We start from the raw sequence: 12,493 nt of genomic DNA on the forward strand, positions 1-12,493 counted from the left end.
TAACCACACTTAACAGTTTGATTTGTGAGGAAGGGCCATCCTCCTGCACAGGTAGAAAGCATGCTTCAATAAAAAAAAATGGGAACAAAGGCCAATTGTGAAATCTAATAATAAAAACATTTTAAAAGTTGTGATGAGAAAAGTTGGCAGGGGCTAAGTCAATCTTTTTTTGCTGTCCCTCCCCAATTTTAAGAGTCTACAAATGAAGGCACCTGTAGCATCTTAAAAGCCTGTAGTCGATAGGACTAACAGCACTACAAACCTGCCAAAGGTAAAAAACACTCAAAATAGTGGCACAACCATGCACCATGAAAATAATCAATGACTGAAGACTTTCAAGGTGCTAAAAGCGTTTCTAATGTATTGGGTTGTTGACAACTTTGTTACAAGTCCCTGCTGCAGGGAATAAGGGGTCAAGTGTCATCTGCTGGCCTCTATATTTGGGCTGGATGCAGAAACCGTTTCTTTTATAACCTACTATAGCAGCTCCAGTAATGTAGCCATTGTTTCAATGTAGTGTACAGACATTACATAGCACAGCCCCAAAAGGCAAACAGACCCCTAATCTTACAGGCAGAAAAAAAATATATAATATTTTTTTTTACTCGTAATTTGATTTTTTGTTCCCTGTGTGAATCTAATGTAATGAATGTGCTTCTAACACATAAAAGCTAGGAAAAAATGAATATTGACATTCAAAGCATTATGGCACGTTTTCTCTTAACGCACAAATACCATTCCATTTCTTCGCAGGGAATGATCCAAAATGGATTTCATGCCAGGTGTGATGCCAACAATGAGGACCTGAATACAAGAACTATAAAATGCTGTTGGCAATGATTGAAAAAAAAAAAAAAAGCTTATTTACAATGGGGAGTTAAATGACACTGGGCACCATTGAACCTAAAAGAGGGTCAGAATTTGGAAGGAAAAACTATATGTGGAGTAACCCTAGAATATGAAGTAGGAGAGAACTTTTTTTAGTTTTGGAGAAAATAATATAAGTTATGTTATAAGTTAGCCTAGCTGGCTACTGCTGTACAGCTATCAGACAAACTTCCCCCCTCATTTCCTAACCCAAGTAATCACAAAGCAAGTAAGATGAATTCTCCAAACAAGGAGACAACAAGCCCTTATATTCCTTCCTGCGTTAAAACACAATATTCGTGCCTAAAGTGAACCAGTGCAAACATGCCTAGATGTGAATGAAACTGGAACATATTACAAGCCCAATGCAACATCCATCTTACCTTTTGAAATATTCTACTTCTCGATCAGTCTCATCCATTTCCATGCTGTCCACATCCTTAGGAAGGAACACATCATCTACTAAAAAAAAACCAAAAAAAAAAAAAAAAAACCAAAAGTGAATACATGATTCATAGAATAGGATTAGTAAAACTTCAAATCAAAGTGATTAGAGTTTTTCACTAGTTTAGCTGGAAAAACAACATTTTGTTTGTATCTGGTGAGTCTGGCCCATCTGCGGCATAGTGACTAATGAATCCAAAGGATGGCAGCATTAGGAAAGGTGTAATCTCACAACAAATTTAAAACAAAAATAAAAAGCACTTTTATATACTTGACAAAATAGGAACACACAAAAACAAAACCTTAATTAAGCCACAGTACAGGCACCATTACTACTACAGAATATGGATATAATTTAACTTTACTATAATGATTTTATGTATACAAAAAAAAAACAAAAAAAAAAAAAACCAACAACTGTATGGTCATTTCCCCCAGTATAATTTACAGCTTTAGTTCAGCTGGATCCATAGGGAAAGAAACAGGTGGAAATGTATCCACAATCGTAAATTGCTGCATAATCAAATACAGTGTTCTACATTCTTTTCCCTGTTTGCTTGCTAATTTAGGAGTTGTGACAACCTTGATATTAGATTATGTAGAACATTTGTCTGTTTGATTTTTTTTTTTTTTATACCAAATGTTTAGCTGCATACAAACCTAAAGGAAGTAAGGTAGTAAAAAACAAAAAAATGAGGGGGGAAAAAAAAGCAACCTCCTGATCTCAAGCATACACGTCCACATTTAAATTTTGACTTGCATAGCGTTGATCCTAAATGTTTCATGAAAAATTTAAGCTGCGGTTTCTCAGAAACCCCAATTTACTTCCCCTGGCAGCCCTTCTCACTGGGACAGTTTTAATAGCACAGACACAGTATGCAAAGAAGGGCACTAATGGATGCTCTTCTATATCCACCAGCCAACTGATTGCACCCCGAGTACTGAAACACACATAGCAACATGCATGATCATGAGTTTTAACACCTGTTGTAATAGTGTTTTTTTTTAGAGCCTCCCTTCAAAAGAGTGAAACCAGAATAAGCAGAACTATAAAGTGAAAGGCAGCATGTATAAATTTAAGCAAAAGACAAGGGTCATCAAATCCAATGGGGAGGGTGAACCTTTCCATCAGAGACCAAAAAATATAACCTTACAGAGAAGCCAACTCTTCCACATTCTATCTAATTCAATAAAAGTTTTTGCATACATACACTGTACACAACGCAAAAAACTGTATTTAGATTAAAAGCTCACTCATCTGGTTGGGTACACTTCAAGTCACTAAAGAGGTTAACTAGACACACATAAGATTCTTAATAGTCTTATAGTACATAAGGAAGAACACTCTGGGAGACCATACGGCACAACATTTCTTTATCTTATAATGACCTCTTCTAAAGAGTGGACACTGGGGATAAGCAAATGAACAGTTACACAGTTGATGCAAATCAGCAACAGGTTTACAGTATATCTACAAACTGTGATCCAAAATTCCCAAAAAGCCAGCTGTAACAGATTTGAAAGTTAAGCAATGCATTCACCAGGTAGAAGCCAAATGAGAAATTTGTGACAAGCTGCAACCTTGTAAATCACAAGTTGTTGTATCAGTCGTTTACACAAACCTTTATCGTAGGACTATCTTGAAAGCAGCTAGTTTCTGTTATGGCAGAAATTTACAAAGGGTCTTTGTTTCATTATAAAATATCAGTTGCCTGAACAACAATTTTCTGTCCAACATATTAGTAATTTGGCAATATCTTTTGGCCAAGCTCTCTGTATAGCCGTTATGGTACTAGCTTATTTCTGCATAACTAACAAAGAAAAACATCCAGCCAATATTTTCAAATGCCGCACAATCAATGGCAGGCCAAGAAACATTTAGTATTGCCCAAAACTAACATCCCAAAATGTTGCTTGGATAAAAGTTGAGGCATGCAAAAGGGTAGCAATACTTCATGCTTTAGAGGCTGGAAATGGCAGCTATTTCTCATGAAGATTGTTGGGAAAAAATCTATGACCGAGATGAATATTCGCCCTTTTCAAAAACTGAGAAGCAAGGTATGGACTTCTTGTACGACCCTCTATTCACTCAGGCATGCTGTAAAAAGGTGCAGGAGAGGAAGTCTTCTCAGGATATCTCCTATCAACTTTCCTAAAGCTACGTACACACTTCCAATTATTATCGTTGGACGACGAACGATATCTACGAACGATCGTATAGCACCGATCCTGCACATAGAGATAACGACACGATCGTTCGTAGATATTGTACACACAATAGATACGATCGTTTGAGCGATAGAGGAACTATGTGCACGACAGGAAAGTGAAAGAACGTTCGTTCATTACGCATGCTCAGCCCATGGACGATCAACGAACGACCGTACACACGAACGATGTTCAACGATCGTCGTCCAATCCGATCCGCCGGTCCGGTCGTTCGTTTCCAACGACTTTCCTCGTTCGTCGGCGTCGTTGGTTACTTTTTTACAAACGATTTTTTGCCCAAACGATCGTTCGTTTTGAACGATAAAAATTGGAAGTGTGTACGCACCTTAACAGTCACTAAGCTGCTACAAGGATGTACTATCTAAACACAGATCATGCATCAATGTAAGTAAATGTCATTTATTAACAACTGGATATCTTGTCTAATACCAAACCAGGTTTTATTTTTATTATCTAGGAAATTATAAAGTCTTGTATGCATTCTAAATTCAACATCTCTTCAGTTTTGCTCTGCATTTATCAGTTTCCATTTTCATATACCTGCCGCAGCTTACAGATACAGTTAGAAAAGCAAGATCTGAAAAAAAAAACAAAAAAAAAAAACTTACCTATAGAAATATTAAGTGTATCCATTTGGTCTCCACTCTTCTTTGATTTACTTTTAGAACTAGCAGTTGCTCTGGCATCTGTCCTTTCAGAATCACCTGGCTCATTTTTCTCTTTTTCTGCCTTGGAGGTAACTGAATTCACAGTGTTTGGTCCTTTCCTTGAAGTCTCTTCTGATTTCTCAGGTAAAGGCTTCCGCTGGGTTTTTCCTCCTGTTGTACCGGTTTTAGTAGGTCTTTGAGGTTCACACTTCTTTGTTTGGAGGCCATTTTTTTTACCCTTCTTTGTACGACCTCCAGAGGGAGGAGGAGCTCCTGAAGGAACCTGCGGTTTCTGATTTTCAGAACTAACCAATACCTGGTTTTCTGGGGTACTGGTAGAATTTTTATCCCCACTTTCCCCAGATTCTGAGTTTTTCTGAGACTGAACCCGGATCATACGAGAGAGATTCGGAACAGCACTTAGCCTTTTTACAACACCATTTTCTGCAGACTGCATAGAAGTATTAACTTGTTCGTCTGTCAATTTTGCATCCTGGGTTTTTGAAACACCAAGTGTAAGAGGAGACAGGTCCAGATCAATCTCTTGGAGATCAGTGGAATTATTAAGGTGGGAGAGCAAATTTTTCTGCTCCAACACAGCTGCTTTTTTGGGAAAATCGTTGACATCAAGATTGAGATCATAGACATTGAAGCTAGCCCTAATAGAGTCTTTGATGGTGTTCTTAATCTCTTCGAGCCGGCTTGTTAAAAAACTATTAACCCGCTCCAACTCAAGCTGAGGCCACTGCAGCAGCTTCTCCCCAGATGATGGAGCTTCTGTGTCCTCCACAGAACTATAGATATCTGATGACTTCTGAGCACTGGCTTCTTCAAGGGCTTTTTCCTAGAAATGAAAGGAAATAATCTTTTTAACAGGTTTAATAACTATCATAATCCGTTTCAAATTTCAAAAATTAATTCTGCAATTTGGAAACAAAGGAATCAGGTTAAACTGCTCGATTCCCTCGTGGGAATATTCATGTTCACATGTGTTTCAACATGTGTCCATGTGTTTCAACAGCAGTAACCGACTCCCACCAAGGAATGTCAGAATCCCCATTTGATAAATAGAGCCCATGGACTTTCAAATGGGACAATGGCTTGCACGCTTTTTTTTGGAACAGATTACAGGCAAAAATTCTGCATGCAATAAACCATGTAATGTTGTAATGCCATCTGATAATACAGACGATCAGCTTGGCTACCTATTAACGCTCTTCCTTTAGACTTGTTGGGGCAAAGTGTCTGTGAGAAGGCTTCCCTCTGACTGGCTGATACTCACATGTACTTCAATCCACAACTGTACTATAACAACCCAAGCAATAGTTAAGATTTTACATTTTTTAATTAAATCTAATGTTTAATATAGCGCAGAAAAAACATTTGTTAAATCTGCCAACTACTATTTATTCAAAAGCAACACAACTTTCTTTTAAGATGCACGGTAAAAACCTTTTTTTTTTCTATCAGGTAACAAAGACTACAATTTCACATTACATGCCTTTATTTTAGGAAAGTTTTGTAAAATTAAACCTGGGGGATGCTTTTATTGCTTTCTGCAAGCCACACTCACCTTCTTTTTCAATTTGTGTCTTGCTCGTTTTGCAGCTTTATTACCACTTGTTGTCTTGGATTCAGTATTGTTTATGAAATCTAAAAGTTCATCAACATTACGGGGGTCCACAGCTTGTTCTCCTGAAGCGTGTAGCTTCAGTGGGACCTCTTCTTTCCTCCTGGTCAAACGCGATCGAAGTTTGTCACGCATCTCTGGATAATTTCGACTCGTTGGGGCTGGAGGTGGCTAAACATATGGAAAGAAATTCTCCATTGAATTAAAGACACTTCTGTGAAAACGAAAGAGACACTAGTGGTTGCAGTGGATTGTTCAAAATGCAAGAAAGATAATCTTACAGAGAGTCAAAAAGTTAATGGTTGCCCCAACATGTGGTTATCCAGCCATTATAAAATAATAAGGGGGCTTAGACTTTCAAGGACTGTTTCATCAATTTTAGTTTTGTACCCTTCATTGCAAGCTGAACCTAGAATAGCTTACCGTGTTGTGGCCAAAGAACTCACAGTAGCAACAGTCACAGAACTTGCCATCTCGTTGGTTAGTGGAGGAAGAAGTACATGAACTACGTTCTGAGCTACTGTCTTCATCTTCCCCTAGACCCTCATCTGCATCACAGGGTTGTAAATTGGAGCAGTGTGATAAATTAGAAAACTTGTGTCCTCGACATGATGTTGCATCCCTAAAACATTTAGAAGATCTGCAGTGAGAAGCAAAAATATTTTTCTTTGTTCCTTAAACCAGTGATTTTCAACCAGTGTGCCGTGAGATATTCAGGTGTACCGTGGGAAATTATCCAATTACCATTGCCGAGTGTCTAAGTAATGGAATACTCTTCCCATGTCAGTGGGTAGCATAATTGCCTTGTTTATTCTTAGAGACAAGAGAAATAGCTACAGAGTTTCATTTTGTAACATTTTTGATTTGTGGCATGTCGCAGGATTTTTTCAATGTAAAAAATGTGCCGTGGCTCAAAGAAGGTTGAAAAACACTGCCTTATAAGATATGATTCATTTAATTGAGCTCATCAGTTCATTTTACACTAATGTAAAGTAGAGTTTAAAACATGAGTTAAAAGTTAAAATATGCATTTTCACTTTTGTTGAACTTGCGATGCGATGTCAGTATTTACAAAACACTTTTTTTTGCACAGCATAGTACACAAAAATTCAAGAAAAAAAAAAAACTTTTCTGATCCTGGGTATACTTAGTTGGTCAATGAACCACTGCATTATTCATCCTGCTCTAGTGCTGAATAAAAATCTCTGGACAGGGGGACAAACATGATTGTTTCAACTAGTGCACAGAAAAGTGTTTTAGGGCAAACAAAAGTCAAAGCCAGACAATTTGTGCTGCCTGCTCTTTGTGAGAAGGAATTTTACAAATTTATAAAATAAAATGTCACGCCCAGAGACAGGGACATAATGAAAAATCCTAGGGAATGGAGGCAAATACATAGCACAAAGATCCTAACATTTGCTATCACATGACATGATCCATTTTTTATTATTATTAATGAAATAGGCATATTTGTTAAAGCAACTGCAAGGCTCTTCTCTAGTATTTCTATAGGCCTGGCTTTGGTTTTGATACTTTAAATCCAGTTGTTGTGTCAAAACAAGTATGGAGATTGTTATCACTTTTCCATAACGCATGCTTGTTCAGTCAGAAACAGCCAGGCATCCAGCTTGTTTAGGGGGCCAGCAATGGCAGACCCCATACTTTTCTCATGACAGAATCATGACAAAGGACTAATCAAGAAAGTGAGCATAGCAGAAAGGTATATTGCCCCAATGAACTTAACCTTCTTTACTTATATCTATTGGGAGGCACTATTGTAATTTATGCAAACAAAAATTAACCGAAGAAGAAACAAGAACAGTTTTAAGTATTTACCTGGTGGTGGTCCCAGGTGCGCTTCCTCCCTGTAGTGCATTTGTGCCATTGCAGTGTCCATTGCAGGGGTGGCTACAGGCAGAGAGTGGTGGGGGAGGTGGATTTACTTTTAGGAGTGATGGGTTGGACCCTGTTAAATGAGGATTTCTGTGAGCTCCAGAGTTTGGACAGATGGTGACTTTGGAGGATGCACAAAAAGATGAAAAAACTGTGGAATTTGAGGAAGGGAGGTATGGGTGTGGAGAACTTTGCGGTGAGACCGGCGGTTGAGACACTAGTCCAGTTGGACTGTTTGGAGGAGCACTAGGATCGGAATGGTGACTGTGCTCTGAACGATAAGCTTCCCCTAACAGAAGAAAACACAATCTGTGAGGTACAACCATGCTTTTAAGAACACAAACAGGTAAACACAGCAAAGACCATTCACTACTTGTCCATGCCAGCAATTCAAACTCATGTCCACTTTACCACAACATGACAATCCTACAAATAACTATATTTTTAGCTGACAGGGTGAAATATGTGGACCCTCCTACTAATCCTAAATAGAGAAATAAACTTTAATTTTTGGGATTTGTGACAGAACTGATATGTTACAAAAATGTTTGTATTATATAAAAGTTCATGTTGAAAAAAATAAAAATGCAACTCAGCAGGCATACTTTGCTCAACTGTTCCAATACGTGTGGAGGACAAGAGCTGACCTTTGCCATTTTCTTTCACAATCCAGTGGAGAAGGTAGGTTAAGATGGTACTTGCATCACACAGAGGAGGTTACTTAAATTTGATTTAAGAACAAGCTGTGCTTGTCATACCTACACATCATTTTGAGACTGTGTATGCAAAAATGTATTAGCTCTGTAGGCAAATGTTACTGACATACAGGTCGATGCTGAAGTCGGTCACATTTTTAAAACACAAATCTAACTAAAAGTGATGTATGCTACATTGAAAATTAGAAAGGTCATTTTCTTTTTACAGGAGATTCCAGTTCCCTAATCAAGCCATAGAATGTCATTTTTCAGGTCAATACAAGCCTGCCTAAAGGTTAACTGTACTAGCAACTCATACCAAACGTAAGCAAACAGGATGGATTGATGATAAACATGGCACATATAGGAAGACTTGCCTCTACCTAGCCAGGAACCTAAATGCCAGATCTTGGCAGTAGCACAAGTCAGGCCTGCTAGTGACAGGTTTACTTTAAAACATAGCTATCAAGATTCTTCAAATTTGCAACATCATAAAAGATTATGCATAGTGAAAAAAAATCATCTCACAATCATTACCCATTAGTTTTACATGTGGTATTCATACAAATGTAATTTAGGTCATTGCATTGTTTTTTCAACATCAGTTGCTCAGGGTTTTAATGGAATCAACCATTCAAAGTCAATTATGAAATCGGTTATCCTAGATTTGATCTGTTTAGAAGATGGTCAAGTTCAACAAGACAAATAAAAACAAACAAACAATCATGCGAAAGTAGCTCATTCTAATTTAGAAGTGGTCCTTCCAGACCTCAAATGATAAACAAATATAAAATGTAGCTGCAAAAAGCTAAACACAATACTAGCAGATACAATTATAATTCTCATGTTTGTACTAACCTGGGGATGATGGCCTATGGCACATACTTTTGAATTGTTTTGAAGATTTACAGAAGTTAAGTGAGGTAGGGAGTGTTCCTGTGCTGGCACCAGAGGAGCTATATGGACACACCTTTAAACCAGACAACTTTGAGGTCTTGCTGCCACGCTCTGGTGATGGCGGAAGCCTGCTGCCTTTTTTTCCTACAGAATAAAATGCACACATTGTCCAAAAAAGGCAGACACAGATCAAGTCTAAGCAACATCTAAAAAAAGAAAACTAAACAATCTATCTTGTCCATCTTTAAATCACTTTTTTTTTTGTTTAGTATATAAGTATTGTATTATGCACACAGCTATACATACCTAAGAGCTAAATAAAATAAATAATGCTAATACACACTCCTCACTACACTAATTTCTACTATTGTTCACTAGAAAAAATAGGAGCTTGGTGATAAAAGCATTAAAGCCTTACCTTCCACTTCATAGAGCAACTCCATTATGTGAGCAATTCAAACTCTAGCTGAACTAAGGTCCCTACTATAAACAGACATAGCGGATAGCTCCAAACGTTCCTCGATACCAAGTCAGTCTTTGTCTCAATATGTGCAAGCACACTGATATACCATCTCCAACTCCCTCACCACTTTAGCTTACATGTCCCAGACTATTGTTTCTGGTCTATTACTCCTACCACCTAAGTCAATGTAAGTCCCGCCTTCTGGCCCTACCTCTATCTTTTGAAATGATAATGCAGCTTTTAAATTTATCCACACGCGGTCCTGACAGGGGTCAAAAATGCAATTCAGGAAAAAGGCCTCAACCAGGCTCTTGTCCTTTTAATGAACACGCATTGGCTGGAGTGGAGCTAGCAGGCACTGTAAGAAGTTATACAGGTATTGCTCCTATTATTAAGCCTATTCGTACTCAGTTTGGCACACTGGATTTATGATAGGATCATCAGGCATTTTTGTGTACTTTAAAGAGACAAATGTACTGCGTATTCATTTTTTTGAGCATGCATTTTAAGGAGCTTGTACAATCAAACTGTACTTAAGTGGGCAATAATATGTGCACACAGATTATGCAAGAGGAAAGGAGTTTCCTTTGAACAACTTAAGCCACGTACACATGTGCAATAATAGTCGTTGGAAACTATCTTTCATGATCCTTTCCAACGACTTATTGCACGATGCATGAATGAGTGCTGTACATACAGCACTGTTTTGCTCTATGCAGAGGGGAGGGGGAGAACGATGGAGCGGCACACTGCTGCATGCTCTCTCCCTTCCTTGCATTAGGATCGTTAGTCGTCCATTATCCGTGGACCCACCAGGACGGTCGTTAGGACGATGGACTACTGGCGCTGTACACACGCCAGATATCGGCCCTGAGCTGATTATCGGGCAAGAACCGTTGGGACGTGTGTACGTAGATTTAGGGACTCCACAAGTCTAGATGTTTACAAAGTTGTTAGTTATACTAGGAAAAAACATTTCTAAAAAATGCATGAGGGAAAATGCTTTAATTAAAAATAAATACTGTAGGCACTTATTTTCAGGGGAGGAAATGTATCTAGGTGAATAGGAACCTTTACTTACCCTGGTAATAATAAAAAACAGGGACTGGCAATTTGCAAAGACAAATGGTAAAATATTAGGGACATATTTTCATTGCAAGTGCATTTAACTGCTAAAACAAAAGGTTTCCTTTTTGCAACCTTGACAGACTGAGGTTTTATGTAAGCTAGAACACTAAAAATCTCATCCTCCGCTTCAGGTGTTAGGCCACTGCTTTCCATAGTAGTTGAGATGCAGGGTTTCCTATGGTTTCTCCCTCTCTTTCAATCATTTTTGGGAAGTAAGCAGACCCTCCCATTTGGCAGTCTATGTGAGGGAGCTACTGTGGTGGTTATTCTCAGCATCTAACGAACAAAAACAGGTAATGCTCTATGAAGAAAGTAATACACTGGAAGATATATATGGTCTGGAAACATCCTATAATTTTCTCATAATACACATGTGCTTTTTAAATGATGAAACAATTTGCATCTTGTTATGTTACATGCACATATAACCTACCTGCCGATCCTCCTCTTCCTTTGATCCCATTGGAGTGCTGCGAGTTCCAGAGCCCGGACAGTTTGTGGGCAGACAAGAAGGAGCTGGGGTCCCAGTCTCCTGAGTTTCCATGGCAAGAGGATGAAGAGGAGGAGGATGAAGAAGAGGAAGAAGTAGAGGAAGATGAAGAGGAGGATGAGGAGTGTGATCCACCACAGTTATGGGACTTGCAGGATGTGCGTGACAGAGACACCTGATAGAAGAGAAGTAAGAGGTTAGATGATTAGATTTCTATAGTGAAGAGTGGCAGACAATGTCATTTGTCACCTTTTGGATCAAATAAGGTTTCTATCTGTCAATGTTTTTTCTATTACAGTACACCGAGCTATGCATGTGCAGCCCATTTTACAGTCTAAACATGATATTTTTTGCTAGCGCAAATTAACTACTATCCACATTAGGAAGAATATCATCCTAGCTAATAAAGACCACAAAAGACTCTGAAGATGGGAAGTGCCAGAGACAGAAAGTGTAGGCAAGTTAGGCATAGTTGCACTTTATGGCAAAGACTTCCTGGGGGGCTAACAGCAGAAATTCTCCTTATTACTAAATTGCTCCACCATATCTATTCTCTACTGCTCAGCACCTATACTGCAAAAAGTGAGTCAAACAATAAAGATCTATGTATTTGGTTTTTAAGCACATCTGTGTCATTAAACATGGAATAAATATCCTTCCCACACTGCAATAACACATTTATGGAAAACAAAAGGATGTTTATAGATCTGCAGAAATATACCATTAAAAGGCACAATGAGCTAGATATAGAACAATGGATGCATGAAGCAGCTTTATATAGAAGTTCCTTTGGTCATTTCATGATGTATTTCAAAGTACCTTTAGCTGTGTGCAAGGAAAGGACTTCCTTCTGGTCTAAACAACCTTTTCCAGGCCACTCAATACAGTTTAATGTCTAAGCATCTCTGACCTAGGTCTAAGGCATGTTAAACAATGGTTGTACTTTTCCTAACAATAATAATACATATATTAGATTTTATTGTGTCGGCCTAAAAAAGGAAAGAAAAAAAAAGAAAAGACATTAGGTCAAGAAAGCACTTTGTTGATTGAAATGAGAAAAAAAAAGTTTATTAGGTAGTATTTTTATTGCAGAAAGGTTAGATGATATCC

General features: G+C 38.2%; 1 protein-coding gene across 3 annotated transcripts in view; it reads right to left on the reverse strand.

Moving 5' to 3' along the window:
* Positions 1 to 864: 864 nt before the first annotated feature.
* Positions 865 to 12,493, reverse strand: part of FAM193B (family with sequence similarity 193 member B) — a 23,842-nt gene continuing 12,213 nt past the window's right edge. For 2 of the 3 annotated variants that reach the window (XM_072401017.1, XM_072401020.1), the window contains 7 exons: positions 11,327 to 11,558; positions 9,264 to 9,446; positions 7,654 to 7,999; positions 6,241 to 6,439; positions 5,761 to 5,988; positions 4,149 to 5,031; positions 865 to 1,329 (listed from right to left, as the gene is read on the reverse strand). In XM_072401017.1, coding sequence (XP_072257118.1) covers positions 1,247 to 1,329; positions 4,149 to 5,031; positions 5,761 to 5,988; positions 6,241 to 6,439; positions 7,654 to 7,999; positions 9,264 to 9,446; positions 11,327 to 11,558 — 2,154 coding nt within the window. In that variant the 3' untranslated portion in view covers positions 865 to 1,246. The remainder of the gene's footprint in view (positions 1,330 to 4,148; positions 5,032 to 5,760; positions 5,989 to 6,240; positions 6,440 to 7,653; positions 8,000 to 9,263; positions 9,447 to 11,326; positions 11,559 to 12,493) is intronic. The other variant, XM_072401018.1, reaches the window with a different exon arrangement.

Source organism: Pyxicephalus adspersus, chromosome 2 (genome assembly GCF_032062135.1).
Source record: "Pyxicephalus adspersus chromosome 2, UCB_Pads_2.0, whole genome shotgun sequence".
Lineage (NCBI taxonomy): Eukaryota > Metazoa > Chordata > Amphibia > Anura > Pyxicephalidae > Pyxicephalus > Pyxicephalus adspersus.